Source organism: Limulus polyphemus, unplaced genomic scaffold, assembly GCF_000517525.1.
Source record: "Limulus polyphemus unplaced genomic scaffold, Limulus_polyphemus-2.1.2 Scaffold1675, whole genome shotgun sequence".
Lineage (NCBI taxonomy): Eukaryota > Metazoa > Arthropoda > Merostomata > Xiphosura > Limulidae > Limulus > Limulus polyphemus.
The window spans coordinates 118,929-138,339 of NW_013667285.1; the positions used below are offsets into that span (position 1 = coordinate 118,929).

The following is a 19,411-nucleotide window of genomic DNA, read 5'->3' on the forward strand; positions in this document are numbered from 1 at the left end:
TATGGTTGAGGTTTCGGTCATGAGGCCCGGAAATATCAGGTGCAAAATGGACCTCTTCCTCCTTACATGAGCTGTAAATGAATCTGAGTTGTTTGTTGAATTTCGGGAAAAGAATGCCGTCACGAATTTAGAAGTGATAGACTACAGAGAAAACAGCTAATCAAAAATACCCACCTCCAACTCTTAATTGAAGAGAGATTTAACAGCCATTCTTATAACGCATCCACAACCCCAAGGTGCGCAGCTCGACTTTCTTTGGTGGATAACAAGGCGAAAACGACCCGATCATTGTTGTATATGGGTTAAAATCAGATTAATTAAAAAAATACAATAAAGGCAACTTTTACAGTAAAGAAATTTCGAATATAATGATGACAACTGTTTACACCAAAGTATCGAATTACTTAATAAGTTTCTCACAACCATTAAAGTTGTATCAAACGCGGTACAAATTAATATTTTTACTATTTATTGTAGGATTTTGTTATTCGTGTATTTTCCATCGTCCCAACTCTCTTTACTGCACTTTTTACGACCGACACAGAGTGTAACCAATCAATTGAAACATTGCATCCCTAACAATTTTAATATATAAATGAGCCAATATTTATCACTCGGCAATAGTTTGAATTTAGTATCTTACTCGGATCACAAGTTAATGGTGATTACATGTACAAACAACTTTTATAAAGTATTTCAAATACTTTCAGTACGAATATGTAAACAAACGATTTGATCGGGTCCCCACCTGCTCATTCATTAAATTGTCAGGGACAACTGTGAAACATACCATCAATTTTCTGATTGTTGGAAGATATTTTAAATATGTATTGTAAGATTGTTCACCAAAAAATATTGAGATCATGCTAGATCAAGATCCTAAATACACTAGCTGAAGCTATAGAATTGTATATATATAACAATGATCCTATTTATTAAATCCTACCGACTTCCTTAGATTTTAACTGCATACCTCATTTTCTATAAAGTAATAATTGACTGGTTCAGGCAAGTTTTGTATTTTTTTTACGTTCACAGTAGGGTTTTCTCCTTCGGTTAAAAATCCTATAAAAAAAAAAATTATCCAACGTACACCTCCAGTTTCTTACACAAACAAGCGCAAACAAATTCCGATAGATCCTAACACTCCACAGACCTATGGATCATGATTGAGGTGGATGTGCCCCTGATTATCACCCCCCCCCAGTATTTTAAAGTTATTAATTTTGCACACATTTTTATATGAAAATAAACCTATAGACATTCCTATATTTTTTTGTATTAGTTCTTGCACTTCTAAAAACACTTGCAGTTAATCAATGTATTCGGTCATCAAGAAGTTAATGTTTCGTTTTGGAACACATTAACCAAATCCGAAAAAAAAAAAAACATTACGTACAACAGTTAAACGAATCGCCTAAACGTCACGGTGTAGCCCACATAAAGTTTAGTATGTTCTAATCTCTTGTAGTGATGGTACACGACGAGACACATTAGGAATGTAATGCCCTTTGAATACAAGGGAACCAACGCCTCTGCTGCCACAAAAGAGTTTATGGAAATGTTTTGAACGTTCGTAAGCGTCAACGACGATTCAGCAAATTTCGTTCAGGTGACTTCAGCTGTAAAAACTGATAGCATTACGAACTTTCTAATGATCACGTCTTCCAACGTGTGAACGGTGCTTCTCTTCTGGCGCGTTAACCATTTTTGGAAAGAATGGTCACAGGTGATGAAATATGGATTCTCTATGCGAATATTAAACCCCCAAAACAATGGCTCAGTCCTAGACAAAACCTAGAGTCCATCCACACGTTTGACGCAACAAGATTATGGAGTTGAGTTGTTCTCTCACCCACCACATTCTCCAGATGTGGGACGATCAGACACCACTTAATGATAAAAATTATGCAAATGTGGAAGGTGTTAAAGAACGTGTTTTTTGCTTTTAAGCCAAATGATTTCTTTAATCAGGGCATAATAATAACCGATTATAAGATGGAAAAGCATCATCGTTAAGAATGGAGCCTATTTCATTTAATAAATGTTTTGATATACAAGTTAGTTTTTTTCGCTCTAAAAAAGCGATATTAAATTTTTGACGACCTGATGTAAGTTTAGCATTGATAAAAATGTTCGATTTCTAAAATTTACTTTTCTACCCGTTAAAAAGGCAAGTTATTACCACCCCTTTTATTGTTACTATTGTATATTAATAAACCAATATTAATTTTCATCAAATTTTGTCGTTAAAATCAGCCCCATGTGTTAGAAAATTACACGTTGAACTACACACCAGTTTATTTTTATGTGTGTACTTAAAGTCACTGTTCATTACCACATAAGAAAGCAAATATTTGAGTTATTACTTAGAAAACTTCATTATCAAACAGTATACAGGGAGTGTTAAGGCAATAAAATACATCTTTTCTAGTTTCATCATTCTTTATTTCAACATTAGAAGTTCACAGGTTTCCAAAAAAAATTAAGCTGTGCCTTCCTCCTTCAGCTTTTGTTTCTTCAGAGGACCCTGCAAAGACAAAAAACATATTTTAGCCTAATTTTTCTCTTTACTTAATATATTGAAGACATTGAAGTTTGGATAATCAGAAGGAAGGCAGCAGTATCTTCAAAGATCATCAGTTTGGCGTTATGCTCATCATCATATATCCAATATTACTACTAACAACTCTTAAAGAACTTATTTCACCCTCAATTTCACTTGACTAACAAACATTTGATTAAACCCAATAAATCAACTGTTCAACTACTCGAACTTCCCCATTTTCACAGATTGAAAATTAAGATTTAATATCCAGTTATATTATCCAATATTCTTAAACATCAAATTACCCCCTCTCTATCTATATCAATAAATGTTCAAAGTTTAAGTTAAATATTACTCATACCTAACATTAAAAATTTGCAGTCACTAAAACTTACCATAAAAGCAAGCTTTTCTGCTGGTGTCTGGAATCGACCATGTCCAAACTTTGATGATGTATCAATAAATTTCAGTGTAATCTTTTCCAGTGCAGACCTCTTAGTCTGTGTCAACAAAGACTGAAAATTCAAAAAAAAAAAAACTACAGATGTTAATAAACTCCATTACAAGGGTTACTCTACACTGATATTAAGTTAGTCTCAGGCCTATCATTGAACAGCACATAATTATTCACTCATTAGCTCAGTTTAGTCATCACAGACAATCCAAAAGTACCTACTCAAAGTGATTGCATCCTATTCAACATTACTCTTATTTAGTCAATCAGTGCAAGTTAGCGAAGATAATGAAATGCTTAGAGGAGTAATTAGTTTCAAACTACAAATCTTCACAAAAAAAAAAACTACATAAAAGAGCATTTCACTTGTGAAATTGCAAAATATTTCAAAGATGCTAACAGGTCAAAGTTCAATGGCTTACCTTCCTCAAGGTGATGACACGTTTCTTAGGCCCCACAACACAGCCCTTCAGCATAATAAAGTCACAGTTGACCTCCCCATAATGGGGGAATCCTCCCTGTGGACACAAGACCAGATGATGTTAGAAAATGGTCAATCACCAACAACATATAAAGTTTGAAAAATGTTTGTCTTCAGTTCGCCCTAGTTTATCTATCACTAGATATCAAAAACTCTAAATCATCATTAGCACAAAAGCAATACTGTAACATGTAATTTCAAAGGTATAAACCACAAGTGTTACTAACCATGGGAGTGATAGACTTCTCCGTTAAGTCGTAATCTGTTGCAGCATTGTTCTTTATCACCTTGTTGTCCTTCTTATGGATACCTGCCCCGATACGATATATTTTTTTGTTGATCTCGGTTCTGTGGTGGTAGCCTTTCTGGCCAGCACGAGCTACAGTAAACTGCACACGACTGGGATGCCATGCACCAATACAAGCTACTTTACGAAGACCTTTATGAGTCTTTCGGGGCAGCTTCTTGGTGTGCCATCGGCTGGTTACACCTAAATGCAAACATAACATCTTTTAATGGCAAGTAAACAAGCTATTTTTAATCTTAAAAACATCAAGATTAACATTTATCAGCACTTTAGGATAGAGATCATTTTTAGTTACATCAGACCAATGTAAAGCCTAAAACAAGAATATCCGAACTAACATACTGCATGCTAATGTGGTTTTCATATAGAACTATTTAGAACAAATCATATTACTTAGGTCATTCTCCATCTGATCAATAAAACAAACAGAAATAAAAGAATAATTTATGTAATAGTGACATATCAGTAGCAAATATGCAGGGGGAGGGAGGAAATTACTAGTGCCTTAAAAAACAAGTTATGGTCAAAGCCCATAACTAGTTTAACATCAAACTGACCTTTAAATCCTTTGCCCTTGGTCACACCAATAACATCAATCATCTCATCTTGAGAAAACACTTGGTTAATGGGTACCTGCTTTTCTAGATGCTCTCTAGCCCACCTAATCTTCTGGGGGATGGTACCCCCATTTAACTGAATTTCCATCAAATGAGCCTTCTTCTGACGCTTTCTCAGAAGCTTCATCTACATTATCCAAAAATAAAACCAAAACTGAGCACAGGAACAACTTCACAGAAAAATAATTCAGGAGTACAATAGTTAGTCTTCAGCAAATTGTCAAACAAATTACCAGTACTAGCTAAGAGCAATCATACAATATGTATAAAAATACATGTACAATAACACATGAAAACATGCAACATAAAATACAAAAACAGTTAATCACTAGTTAGAGAATAAGCTGGTCATGCATCATTACGTGACAGAAATGTTTTAATTACCTAGAATATTTGGTCAATGCTATTGCAGTACTGGAAAGGGATAGTTATATTACACTTATAAACTTCACTGTTCAATGTTCTTTATACAAGATATCTGCATGGTTTAAACCATGTCAACTGAAAAAAAAAAATCTCAGTTTCTGGAACCAATGTACCAATCTTGACACCATAAAAATTGTGAGAAAAAAAGTTAAATCTGTATGTCACTACTTTGGACCTGCAAAAAAAAGGTATATTGGTACCACATCCCACAAATTGGCCAGAATAGGGGGGCATAATTGTATTAAAAACTATAAAATTACACTTGTGGCATTTTCACCATATAATTGCTAAAAATAGCAAGTCCACCATTTTTTGTCAATAATGAAACTGTAGAATAGTATCTTTCCACTAAAACCCATGTAAATTGTTGGTCAAAATATGGCCAAGTAACTGACCCAAATGGGCAAATCCAATTTATGTCTACATGTTCAGTGCATGAAAATTTCTGCTAATTTTCACCCCAAGGGCTGTAAATATGACCACGCAAGAGCCCAAAATAAACATTTCTGGACTATTTGACCCCATAAAATGCTTAAAAGGGCACAAGAAAAAAAAAAAAAAATTAAAATGTCCAGGCACATTGGACCAAGGTATAGCCCTTTCAAATCAATCAGCCACAAGATGAAGGAATAGTATTTAATTGAAAGTGTTTGCAAAAAAGCAAGAATGGAAAACTCCGCATCAACAAATATCTAGCAATAACGAGTTGACAAGTAATTTTGCATAAAGCTAAAAACTATTGGTTTAAATAGTTACAAAACATCTGGTAATTAGACAAATGGAATGTGGTGTTTCAAAAGCAGCACACCCCTTTAACTTCAAATAAAATAAAACAAACCTGAGTATGAGCAATCACACGGATTACTTTGCAGTATTTTTTCATCTTCTTCAAATCGTTCTCTATTTCTTTCTTCCCCATCTCGTCCTGCCATTTGCGAGAGTACTTCGTAAAGGCCTTTTTCTTGGATTTGTACCTTTAAATTGAAATCAAGTTGTTAGAGAACCAGCATGTCTCTTCACGACCAGGAGTCCTCTGGACGGGACTCTTGAGAACATGAGTGGAGACAATAGCAGGTCCAATAAAAGGCTCATTTAGAAGAGAATCTTCACTTCTTAGCGGAGCCTGTGTACCATCAATTAGAAATTGTTCAAATTCACATTTTCTACAAAATTAGAAAATAGTTCATAAGCCGAAATAACCAAACATATATTTAATAACCTAAAGTAATATAAACATCTTACACAAGATAAAATTTAAAAATCAATGTTCTTTTACACTTCATAATTCTAGCACCAAGTTACACAATTTTTAATAAAAATCAACTTTACCAATTTTTGTAGAACCGACGTTTGCAGTCCTCACTCAGGTGCTCAGCCCAAACTGTCTTAAAGGTACGGAGGCCTTTCGGAGTTTCAATGTAACCAACTACGCCAACCACTACCATTGGTGGAGTTTCAATAATTGTCACAGCCTCGACAACTTCCTTCTTGTTCACCTCTTTAAAAAAGAATAAACCAGTTAAATTTGAAAAGATGCTGATAACTAAAACTGAATTGTACAACACCAAAAACTTAACACTACTTACAGCATTACATATTTCTGTCATTTGTAGCATCACCTCTTAACAAAGAACTGACAAATTACATTTAGTATGATAAAGAAAACTGATAGTTTCCTCAAAACTCAATACAAACAAAGACATTTAGTTATTCAAATTTTAGCACTGTACCATTTAATGAAATTCTTATCTTACACATGGTCAACTAGTTTATATCAAACTTACTTGACCCGGGTCTGTCAACCTCTCTAACAATATGGGTCATTCCAGCTTTGTACCCAATAAACCCTGTTAAATGAACCGGTTTGCTTGGGTCATCTTTTGGAAAAGCTTTCACCTTTCCTCTATGCCTCCTGCTCCTTTTTTTGGGAGTAAAACCCACCGATCCATGGCGGGGTGCAGAAAATTTACGATGGGACTAAATAAAAAAAAAAAACGTGTTACTAATGCACATCTTAATTGTTTTATTATTCACTAACCACTAGTAGCAAGACATCTGTCAAATATTTTATATAAAATGTTTGAATATAACCGTTTTATTCAAAAACAAAAGTCCAACATGAGTAACTACATAGGACCATATAAACCCAATGACTGATCTAATCAAGATTTTATAAACGTGTATTTATCTACATACTTGTACAACCTAAATAAGTTAGCTAGAACTGTGGCAAATTTGATCAATTTCACTTAGAAATTTGATTTAATAGTTATACTTCAAAGGCACTATTGTTTAAAAGTTTGCCCCTGAAGAAGAAAGGTCCACCCATTGAAAACACTGATATAGTGAAGATTTCTTTCATCTTTTAAGACTTTTTGAACCTACGTGTTTTCCCAACATCATGAATTGTTTAAGTTATAACCTGAATCACAATTACCCTTTCAACTTCAAAATCTACCCCCAAAGAATAAATGAAGAAATTCATTTAGTTATCAAAGTTTACTGCCTAGTGAATTTTTTAGCCTCCATCGGGGATTTTACTAGTATTTCAGACCTTCGATTGGAATTTTAAATTGTAATAAAACTTTGAAAATCAAGCCAACCATAAGCCTACGACTAGGATTCCATAGGTCAGTTTTAAATTTAAAAACTTTTACTGATGTTTACAGCGGCAAACAAGATTTAAGTATCCCTATACTCCAATACATTTAACTTGAGAATTTTTATAATTTATATAACAGTTACACCTAACAAGTTACAACTCACAGATGCACTTGAGTTGAAGTTAGAATACATGTTTCATTCTCAATACATCAAAAATAGTATATAAATTATATAAAAAAACAGCATATATCACATAAAAAACGAATTATTTATGATATAACACCCAGTTAATAATAAATACGGCGTTCACCATACACGTGTGGCTTAACTACACAAAATCCCTAGGCTTAGTTATCCAAATTAAATATCATGCAGAATAAACCACATTTACAGCAAACTAAACGAAAATACAAATTTCATCCAAATTAAATTAACTTTTAACGTACCTTCTCACTGTCCAAAGACTTTAATTATTCTAAAAACAACGGATGTTGGAAGATTAAAATTAGTTACTACATACTCACCATCTCGAATCTATACCACAAAGAGAACACTACATGTAGGACGTGGCTATATAATACTGCTAACGCATCGCCACCTGGTTACACAGTTGGTTTGGGTGAATATACTTTTTTTTTCTAACAAAGTGAAAATTGAAACTGGTTTGGACTTGAATCTACAATTATGCTTATTGTACACATGCTTTGGCCAAACTAAGCTAAAAAATATAGAGATTTGATATTCCAAAATATCATTACGTTACAAAATGCCATAAAAATAAAATTTTGTGTGAATCTTGCCGTTCGTATAATTATCCAATAATAGCATTCCAACTTTTCAATAATTTTTCCCATAGTTATGAATAATGCCCAATAAAAATGTGTTAACTAAACAGAACAAAAATAAGCAAAAAATTACAATTTAATTGAAACAACTGTGTCATAAATAATACACAAGAAAACTAAAACCTCTAACGAATAAAATGTATTAAAACCATTAGTTGGGTTTGGTAGACTTATTATTAATGGTAATTGTAGCCGTAATTTCAATAATATCTCAAGATACTGAACCATTTAATTGGAGGTTTAGGCTAGTCCTAAACTTATATATTCAGTTAATAATATTGCAATGCCCCTTCACTGGCTCAACGATAATTCTGAAGCCTTCTACCACTACAAATCGGGTATTGATACCCGTCGTAGGTACAATATAGATACCCCAAAGTATAGCTTTTTGCTACAACAAACAAACGATATTGCAAAATAATCTCCATAGGTCTAAAATCTATTAATAATAATCATGATGTATTTTTAGTGTCATAAGCCTTCAGACTTTCCATTGAGCCGCTGTGGGGCATCATGATATAAAAATGATTTTGAACACTAGTATTATTGATAAAACTAACTTTAAAGAGAAATGGAGTATGCTATTACATAAAAAAACACACACACACAAAACCGTAACTTGCTCATAATATGCTGTTGTAAGCTATATTTTCAATGTTTTGATTTAAATGTTTGTTTATTAGACGGAGGTTGTCATTACATAATGATGATGACGTTGGGATCTAGCAATTTTATATAACAATGAGAAATCGATTTCGATATGAAAACGAGAATCAGTGAAACAGTGTTACATCTGTGGTTGAAATTCTGCAAATAAGCTCATAAGTAAATTAAGTGTGTGTTAGTTTCGAAAATTCTGTTAAACATTATTTGAACCTTTATATTGGAAGTTAGACCTACAAGTAAACCTAGCCTGTGACAAACAGTATTCACTTATTGAAAAAAATAATTAATTTGCTATCGTTGCATGGAGTGGATTTGGCATTATTTTTACCAAATAATCCAAAGGAGCCTGCCCATCGATACAACATGTTACAACAATATATATATATATATTACACACACACACACACACACACACTGCTTACCAATTCAAGGAATCTAAATATATTTGTGAGTGTTTGTATTTGAAGTCATGCATGTCCAATGGCAAAACTAATTGAAAATATTAAAAAACAGAGTCATAGCAAAGACTTGAAAGCTCTGGGGTGAGGCTTCCAGTAGCGCCCCTCCCCTTCCACCACAGTCACTTATTCGCAATAATTTCGTTTCTTTTATTCTTTGGTCATTTTTTTTTCGCCTAATCAAAATATTTGAATTATCTGTAAAGAATAAATAATGAGAAAATTAACAAATTATTGCAATCCAGTAATATATATATAGTTAGCATTAAATGAAAATTATCTTGTGTGTTTTTTCAAAGGCAGAGAGACACAAGTGTTTCTTGGTTAGGGGTAAGCATTGTATGCTTTTTTTGTTTGTTTGTTTAGTGAATAACATCATTGGGGCCATTCCTAAATTAGGACGTCAAATCTTCTGTTTTAAATTCGTAATGTAAATAATTTAATGATAAAATCAAGAGTATCTCAATCGAATTTTTATCTTCACTTTCAACATTTATTGAGGAAGTTTTCAACTCCTACCTTCAAAATAGACTTGTCTCTCTAAATATAAAATCATAAAAGGAAAAAATTATAATAATGTTTTGCAATTGTTGATATTTTGTAAATTTATATCTCGCTATAATTTTGATAATTTGTGATGATTCAGACACTGAATTTTATTGTGTAGATTATTTAAAATATAAACACACAGACACTGAATGTTATTGTGTAGATAATTTAAAATATAAACACACAGACACTGAATCTTATTGTGTAGATTATTTAAAATATAAACACACAGACACTGAATCTTATTGTGTAGATTATTTAAACTATAAACACACAGGCACTGAATCTTATTGTGTAGATTATTTAAACTATAAACACACAGACACTGAATCTTATTGTGTAGATTATTTAAAGTATAAATAGCTGGAACAATTTTATAACAGAACTTATTTAACAAACACACCATCTTAAAAAATTTAAACTTAGCAAACCGCCGCTTTAGCTTCCAATGGAAGTATTTTTCTCAAGAGTCTGACTTGTCGAGGTCTGTATCAGTATTTAATATCTGTGTTGTACTCTATTGTTTTATTTTAATAGTTAATAAAGGCCTTTATACCAGGGCTAGGGTTATTGACTTAATCTAGCCACTCTTATTAAAAGCCTCTACGTACCAGATTTCTTTCAATATCCACTATTCTATTATTCTTTCTAGTCAATGGAATGATGTGTTAATGATACGTCATCAGCTAGATCGGATTCTATTATATTTGTATTTTTTTTACTGCATGTTTATGCTCCACCAATATGGTAACATATTGCTATAGTAAGTCACATTTGGTAAATGCAGACGCAGGCCGTCATATACTTAAAACTTTATATAGGCCTTTATTAAGTTTTAAAAATCAACCAATAGATAGCGCGACACATGTTAAGTACTGGCATGGAACTGAATAGACTCTTGAAAAAGATTTCCGTTGGAATTCGAAACGTTGGACTGTTAGGTTTTTCTATTTCTAAACTGGTGTGTTTGAAAATAATTGCAGTTTAGCAATATTCGTATTAGAGAAGGAGTATTGGCGTATAATAATTCTCAATAATACCTATGTTTACTTGATGTTTATTAGCTCATACAGTTTCGGAAAAAAGCACATCAAATTTTGTGTGAAAGCTCCTGTCCCCGACAAAACGATAAAAGAAGAAAAACAAATCAAGGATGTCCTGAGAGAACCTCAACGGTGAAGGATAAGCGGATTTTAATTAATGTTTTTTATTTTCACGTAGGAATATCTGACAGTTTATAAAACGACTCGGAGATTATAGGCCGGTTTCTCTTCGTATTTTGACTGTAAATTTACAACGATATTTAAAGAACGTTTTTGTTTATCGTTAGAGGGACTAAAACCTCGTACCCATTCACCATCTTAACGTAGAGAAATTGCAGAGATAATAAACTCTACTAATGACATAATTTCTCCACACCTATAGTTACTGTAGTATATTGAGTTACCAGTTGAGTACTCTCGTTATTATTTATTATTCATGTTTAAATATTTCAGCAGTTATAAGGTAGCCATTGTGGAATGTATCATGATTATGATTCGTTATTGATTATTTTTCGCTGACTTTGGTTTTTACAGCTGAAAACAATAATAGTATGTTGTATCTCTTTGCTTGATAAAAGCCCAGGTTATTTTAAGTCCGATTACTATCAGCTAAACAAGTTTTTGTATGGTACTGGGAGTCAGAAAACTTCATTTAGTACTCGGATTTAGAACAATATTCATGGCTGAGTAGGTTTCATTTAGAACAAAAATCATAGCTGAGTAGGTTTCATTTAGAACAAAAATCATAGCTGAGTGGGTTTCATTTAATACTCGGATTCCGAACAATACCCATAGCTGAGCGGAATTAATTTATCACTCGGATTTAGAATAATACCCATAACTGAGCGGATTTCATTTAGTATTCAGATTTCGACCAATATCCATAACTGAGCAGAGTTCATTTGGTACTCGGATTTAGAAAACTTCCAGTAAGTACACGAGTTTTATTCATTATTCACTGTCAACTTTTAAGCATAAATTTATTAAATTTTATGAAATTCTCTTAATTAAAGAACGTTTAGCGTCACGTGATATCAGCTTAAGCAATTAGCTTAAATAACGATGCTAGATACAACTGTACCGAGTCCATGCGGATGATGACAAGAATCTGTTAATCTAAATTCCATGGCGTTACTACAAAGGAAGTTATTAACATTGTTTTAGAGAGGAAAACTACCACTATATATATATTTATAAAAATCTGATTAGTTCTGTATAGTATTGGTACTAGGTTTAGACAACTTCCAGCTGATCGAGGAAATTTTGTTTTGTATATTGTTACGACAGCAGAAGTCACGTGACGCTGGTAACACGTGATGAGATTCTCGAAGGATCGAGAATTGTCCTGGCAACTCTAATCTGCTCCAGGCGCCCTCTTTTTAATATATAAGCCCGTCAAATTAAGTGAGATGAGAATTGTAGATAGATAGATATAGAGACAGATAATTGAATCAAGCGAGCGGTAGGGACGGTAATATAAAGTGTGTGTTTTGTTATCGAGATTGCAAACGTATTAACTGTGGAAATTTTGTGTATTATAAAGTTGTATCGAGAAAGAATAAACTAGTTTTAATTAAGAAAGGACTTGTATCGCTGAAGTTTCTCGGAAAGAATTTCTACGGGAAATTAACAAACAAGCAGATACGTAACAGTATGTTTTTAGATAACTCGCCGCAAACTCATCAAAGCTACGTTTTTCTCGACTATTAAACAAACTTTCTTATGAGATGTAAGAGATCTGTACTTCTGAATCTTACATGAATACAGTGTCTTTCACGGAGTTAATTATATCAGGTTTAAACTTGTTATTAGAGAAGAAGCTTCGCAGACAACACGGAACGAAAAATGTGGTTTCGAAAATCGCGAGAGTAATCGACAATAAGTCAATTTTATAAAATCAAGAAGCAAACTTTATTCTATAGTCTTGTGTAAATACCTAAAGTTAATAATTACATTATTTCAATAATTCTCTCCACTATCAATAAAGACAAAGCACTTCAAAATCGTTAGAGTTTTCTTTATTGTAACTTTATACTTAGCTGTCTGAACACGAATTGTGTCAGAAGTAAAACTTTCATTGATACAGCATAGCTTTTTGTTTACATAATTAGTTCTGAGGTAGTTGAAAAGGATACCCTTGTACTGCGGTTCCCCAATGCGGTAAATTTGCGAAGTTACAACGCAGAAAACCGGGGTTCGATTCCCCGCGGAGGACACAGCGGATAGTCCAATGTGGCTTTGCTCTGAAACAACCAACCAAACCTTGTACTGGGAACACCGATGTTATGGACATTCGAATTTCTTACAAGTTTATATATGGGCTTACTATTGGTTTTATAGACGCTCTGACAAAATAGGACAAATTGAAACTTGTGTAAAAATAACTCGCGTTGAACTTCTCAGTCAGACTAAAGTGTGGGGAAATAAAACCAGATATGTTACAAGTCAGTATTCAGAGTTACACGTATTACGCAACCCAGACTATACAGGCAGTTAGGTTCAAACGAGAGAGAAACTGTTGTTAAATCAACTAACGACTTCGGTTGAATTAAGTCAGGGTTGAGAAAAGGTTATATAAGTATATAACAGTTTAAAAGCTAAAGGATTAAAATATCTGTCATTCGGGGGCTCAGTGGTAAGCTTGAGCACATATGGCGTAAAAATTCGGGGCTCGAACCCAACACTGGGTACACTAATTTTGCTGCTTTGTGTTAAAACAAACAACTTAAGATGTTCATCTACAAATAGATACCTATGATGAACATTTTTGATTAATGATAAGAACAAAAATAATCAAAAACATAAGACAGTTTACTAGTTTCCAAATGTTGTGACCAGACAAATATATAAAGCATCTATATTAAACAGTCCTAAAATATTACAAGAAATAAGCATTACTTTTGATAACACCATCGTATTCCAACGTAAGTTGTTTGTGCGAAAATAAGAAAACAGAATGAAACACTCAAACTTTCAAATCATAAATCAGAAAGCACAGATAAGAAAATTTTGTAGGTCGAACGTTTCTAACGTGGAACTTTTGGAAATCAAATTAATGCTATGTCTGGCCCGGCATGGCCAGGTGGTTAGGGAGCTCGACTCGCAATCTGCTGGTCGCGGGTTCGAATCCCAGTCCCACCAAACATGCTCGCCCTTTCAGCCGTGGGGGAGTTATAATGGGACGTTCAATCCCACTATTCGTTGGTAAAAGAGTAGCCCAAGAGTTGGCGGTGGGTGGTGATGACTAGCTGCCTTCCCTCTAGTCTTACACTGCTAAATTAGGGACGGCTAGCGCAGATAGCCCTCGTGTAGCTTTGCGCGAAATTCAAAAACAAACAAACAAACAAATGCTATGTGTATGTTAAACATATACACACCAGTTAGTTATTATCAAAGGTTGTGCTACTCATACTTCCCTGCTTATGATGTTAAACTTTAATTGTTCATGTCATCAAATAGTCTAGTTCCTTTAAACTAACACCTTTAACTAATATTTGATCTTTATGTGTTAAATAAACATTGAATAATAATATAGATATCGTCAGTTAACCGAATTTGCATTTGTAATTTTATGGGTGATTTACCATAATCTAATCAAGCCCTAAAACGTGTATTGACATAAACTTTACTATTGGTGGAACCTTCCAGAACGAAAATATAGGCCCGGCATGGCCAGGTGGTTAGGGCGCTCGACTCGCAGTCTGTGGGTCATGGTTTCGAATCCCCGTCACACCAAACATGCTCGCCCTTTCAGCCGTGGGGGCGTTATTATGTGACGGTCAATCCCACTATTCGTTGGTAAAAGAGTACCCCAAGAGTTGGCCATGGGTGGTGATGACTAGCTGCCTTCCCTCTAGTCTTACACTTCTAAATTAGGGACGGCTAGCGCAGATAGCCCTCGTGTAGCTTTGCGCGAAATTAAAAAAAAAGAAAATATAAGAAACGGAAACATTCAACCATCGCGATTTGTTTTACATAAACGTTTTTTGGGTTATTATGTAGTAGCCTTCTTTTTCTATGCCCCAACCCCGATCCAGTGGCACGACGGTAAGTCTGCTGACCTATAACGCTAAAAACTGGGTTTCGACACTCGTAGTGGGCTTACCACAGATAGCCCACTGTGTAGCTTTGTGCTTAACTTCAAAAACCAACCAACTGAAAATCTTTTTCTGTGTACAAGAATAGGAGCAATACTTATAATACCAATATTGGCTTCTCGAGGTGTTTAATGATATTTATGGTAATCAAACTTATACATTCATTCAAGACCTCTAATATCGAACTACGTGGCTCTTTAGAGTTTTTTTTTTAATGGTTGCATTGCATTATTATGTTTTCTATTTTACTGAACACTACAAGTTAAAAAAGGACTACATAGTTTACACGTCACTAGAACAATAAAACTACTGTCTGTTTTACAAAACAACAACTAAAAAAATATACAAAACAAAAATTTCTTAGACAGTTATATACATTAAGTGTAATTTTTTTATAATGCTACTTTAATTGTTATTACAGTTAGTGAACGTATCTTTACTTGTTAGAGTTTTTCGATGCCAAACGTACATAACCAGACAAGAGACAGTTAACAAAATTATGGAGACAGCTGACACTCCCAAAATGCTTTGGATAATATAGTTCTTTTGGCGGCAGAGAGATGGCGCTTCGTCTAACGGATTCCCGTAGAAATTTGTTTCGGGACAATTTATCACACCATTACATAGCAATGACTTAGAGATGCAGCTCATGTTGTCTGGACATAGATGATCACAGTGGTGTTCTGGATCCTTATGGTGCCAGAGTTCAGTCCAGAGAAGCTGAAACTGCACATATTTAAAGCTAGATACAAGCTCAAGAATGACTACATTTTCATTCCTTCCAGAACTTGGAATTTTCTTTTTTTGCCACGTGGGTGGGAAAAGCTCGATATTTGTATGGTTTCCACATAATTCATGAAGTATATTTAACTCAACTGCTGTGAACAACTTCAAGCTGGTGAGGTTACAGTTACTTGACAAAGCCACGTGTGGAAGTTTTATCATAACGGAACTTCCTGGAGAAGTTTCAATTTTCCAGCGACAGTGGAAACCTTTTTGGGTTTCGCTGGACTCTAAAGGAAAGTTCAATTCTCCCTGAATTCCTTTCTGAGAGAACTCACCGCATCCTACTTGCAAGAACTGGTAATGGCCTGTAAAGACAAAAGACTTATCCATCCTATGTGCCAGATAATGTAACTGATATAACTTGAGCTCCATGGAGAGTTTGGAACCTCCAGAGACCATCTGAAAATCACGAGACAAATCGGCACAAAAACATCCAAGCTGAGATCCATCAGAATCAAATACTGACAAATGATCTGTGAGTTCGAAGTCGCTCTGGGTGCATATAGGCTCTTTAATTCCAATGCACTGCCTCAGTGGATTGAACCTCACCTCTTGTAACGTCAACCTCACCCTCTCAGAGGGTTTTCCTATGAATTGAATTCTACACTGAACTTCGGAGTTTCGTAACACAAGCCTGTTTGGTAAGACGTGGAAGTGTCCAGAAGAAACCAGTTCACTATTAAACAGCTGATCGCACAGGGTATTCGGAACACGTGATTCAGCAGGTGTTGTGTTCACAAACATAAAATACACAGAATATTCAAACTGTGACCCATCAAATGACCCTTCCATGCTTTCAAATTCAATGAACAAGTTTTCTGACGAGGACAGTAGGGTTTCGTTAGGTCGATTTTTACCACAATATTCCCCCATTAGAGCTGACTGATTCTGCCACGAGGAGTTAAAGATCCTTAAGACATTCCGACATTGACTTCCTCGTAGGACGTTGAAGCTAATAAAATGTACCCAGAGCTTCTCTCCAGGACGGCCGCTGAGTTTGTAAGTGCAGCGAGTTCGAGGAGGATACCAATGACGTAAGCTATAAAGGTAACCCTGGGAAACCTGAGTGCTGATAAATTTCCATTGGCAGGATGGATTCACAATTTCTTGACCCGGTCTTCCTGGTAGGCGGCGCTCCTTCCCTACTGATAGATAAAACCCGTCACTTATCATGCTTCCTGCAGGCGAGGATACAAAGTCAACGATGATTCTTGGATTGCGAGATACAATCCGAGGTAGGATGCCCCTGCCACAGAAAGTACCAATCATAGGACTGTCCTGTTCTTCTCCGTCGAAGACTCGGATGAAGTCGTACGGACAGTAGTTTAGTATACGGTTCCCACGGAAACCCTTGGTTCCCCAAACATCAAACTTATCGTAATAGTGCCCCCCTATTGTCACTCTGGCATCGGTCGTGTTGAAAACAATCTCATATCGGCAAGTAACGTTTCGGGGATAAAAACCAGGGTATCCAGGACTCGTGACGTCGCAGAGACCGTCACAATTGAAAAATAACCTGTCGCAATATGTACCGAGTAGCAGTTTACCGGGGTTTTTAACAGCCAATTCTTTGTGTCTTTCTTTGGCGAACTGGGCTGGCAACATAGAACTGTGAGCTTTAAAAAAAGTGTGACGGGTGTAACGCTCCGTGTGGAACATCAACGTCACCACCTCCGAATGAGCCAAGTAAATCCGGCTCTTTCTAATACGTCCACAGATGTAACCAGCATGTCCTTCTCGCAGGCGGTCATCTTCAATCTGTAGGTAGCCTTTCCTGCAGAAAGAATTGTTCACCTGGCGGCCAATGTGTAGTGAGCGGAACGTGATCTCAAACACTCCGGGGTTATTCGGATCAGCATAGCTTACAAACTTATAGAAGCATGTCATTGGTTGGTTTCTGTTTAGTCGGGTCAGTCGGGGACTTTGGATCGCTCGAGTTGTTCTGATCGTCTTGTTACATCCTTAACCAGAAAAGAAAATTTATTACATGAACATTTCATTTCAATGTGGATTTTTTTTAATTACGGAAAATTATCAATTTTAAAATTTAGAGATATATATATATATATATAATGTAGTTAATGGAAAATTTAGTCTTAAAACATTAACATATAAAGTGAACATTATAACAAAAAATAGTTGAGATTATTTAATTATTTAAACAAACATATTTTCGTGTTACATTTATTTAAACAACCCGCATAGAATATTCTCACATGATTATGTTTTTGAAACCGGAAGAATAAAGATCATATTGTTTTCGGCAAAATCCCCAAAAGTGTTACTCTAAATCCCTGTATTTGTATTTTGTATTTATGGCAACGCTACTAAGGCTCTCTGCTCCCGTCCCTACTTTTGATTTATGCTGACCAGAGGTAATGTGGCCAGTGAGCAGGACCCTATCGTCCACATCCGCGCTAAGAGGTTGACTGTCATTCTTATTCACACCCACACCTTAAAGTGCGGAGTATATTTTGTGTTATGGGATTGATTCGAACCCAGCTCAACAGCTTTACAATCAAGAGCTCTACTACAGGGCTGACCAGCGCCCAGCTTTCTTGCTTGAACAGGTCACTTATTAAGAAAGTGTAGAACGCAATAGTGAATAAATATGATAATTTATTCATCCCAAACCAATAAATACTTATTTAATCAAGCCCCTCAATCCAGTTGAAATTTGTTCTCAAGCCAATCACAATACACCACATAGTTATGGATCGTTAAGTAACTACACCGGCCCGGCATGGCCAGGTGGTTAGGGCGCTCGACTCGTAATCTGAGGGTCGCGATTCGAATCCCCGTCACACCAAACATACCATCCTCCACAAGTCCAGGATGAGAAAGGAGGAGGGTTGGGTGCGGGGCTAGCAACTCCACCCCGTAAAAACCAACCTGCTACAAGTAACTACAACAACAACTTTCCGTTGGTGAGGTGTTGTTACGGCCCTATGCTACACTGGGAATTTACAGGAGTAATAAAAAAAAAATCAACTACACCAAGCAAGTGAAAAAAATTACTTTGAAGTATATCAAATTCTACAGTATCATCTTAAAAACTGTACAAAACGTTTGAACCTATGTTTTTTTGGCAGAAAATGTTTCCACCATTATTAAGAGAATAGCATAGATATTTTGACAAGAAGGTCCTTATATGTATGTAGTTCACATCCAATTCAAATCAGGTATACAAAATAGATTCCCACAACTGAATCTTCTTATTCCACAGAACAAACTATTCTCTAACAATTTTATTTTATTACTATGTGAATAATTTTAAAAATGCCCCACAGATGACACTACTTTAAAAAGTCCTTCTTCATTAATCACTAGTTTCAGTCTGTGAAATATAGGAGATTTGTTTATATCAAGTATGTAGTGGAAGAAAGAAAAAAGAGGCTTATCTGTTTGTTAAACATCTCACCACCAAATGAAATTTCATGATAGTTATCAAATGACTGTGCTCGTTTTGAAAAACAGCAGAATGAGAAGGACAATATAATTGCAAATAGATTATTTGATAAACAACCTAC

General features: G+C 35.0%; 2 protein-coding genes across 2 annotated transcripts in view; both read right to left on the reverse strand.

Moving 5' to 3' along the window:
- Positions 1-2,426: 2,426 nt before the first annotated feature.
- Positions 2,427-8,002, reverse strand: LOC106464518 (60S ribosomal protein L3-like). Its single transcript, XM_013924665.2, has 9 exons — positions 7,962-8,002; positions 6,618-6,810; positions 6,163-6,331; positions 5,672-5,807; positions 4,348-4,534; positions 3,711-3,973; positions 3,425-3,520; positions 2,944-3,063; positions 2,427-2,530 (listed from the first exon to the last, which is right to left on the reverse strand). The coding sequence occupies exons 1-9, from the start codon at positions 7,962-7,964 to the stop codon at positions 2,486-2,488; spliced, it is 1,212 nt and encodes a 403-aa protein (XP_013780119.1). The 5' UTR covers positions 7,965-8,002; the 3' UTR covers positions 2,427-2,485.
- Positions 8,003-15,415: 7,413 nt separating this feature from the next.
- LOC106464522 (cubilin-like) overlaps positions 15,416-19,411 on the reverse strand; it is a 14,402-nt gene continuing 10,406 nt past the window's right edge. Inside the window, exon 2 of the mRNA XM_013924667.2 lies at positions 15,416-17,842. Within this exon, the coding sequence (XP_013780121.2) occupies positions 15,501-17,842 (2,342 nt within the window). The 3' untranslated portion in view covers positions 15,416-15,500. The remainder of the gene's footprint in view (positions 17,843-19,411) is intronic.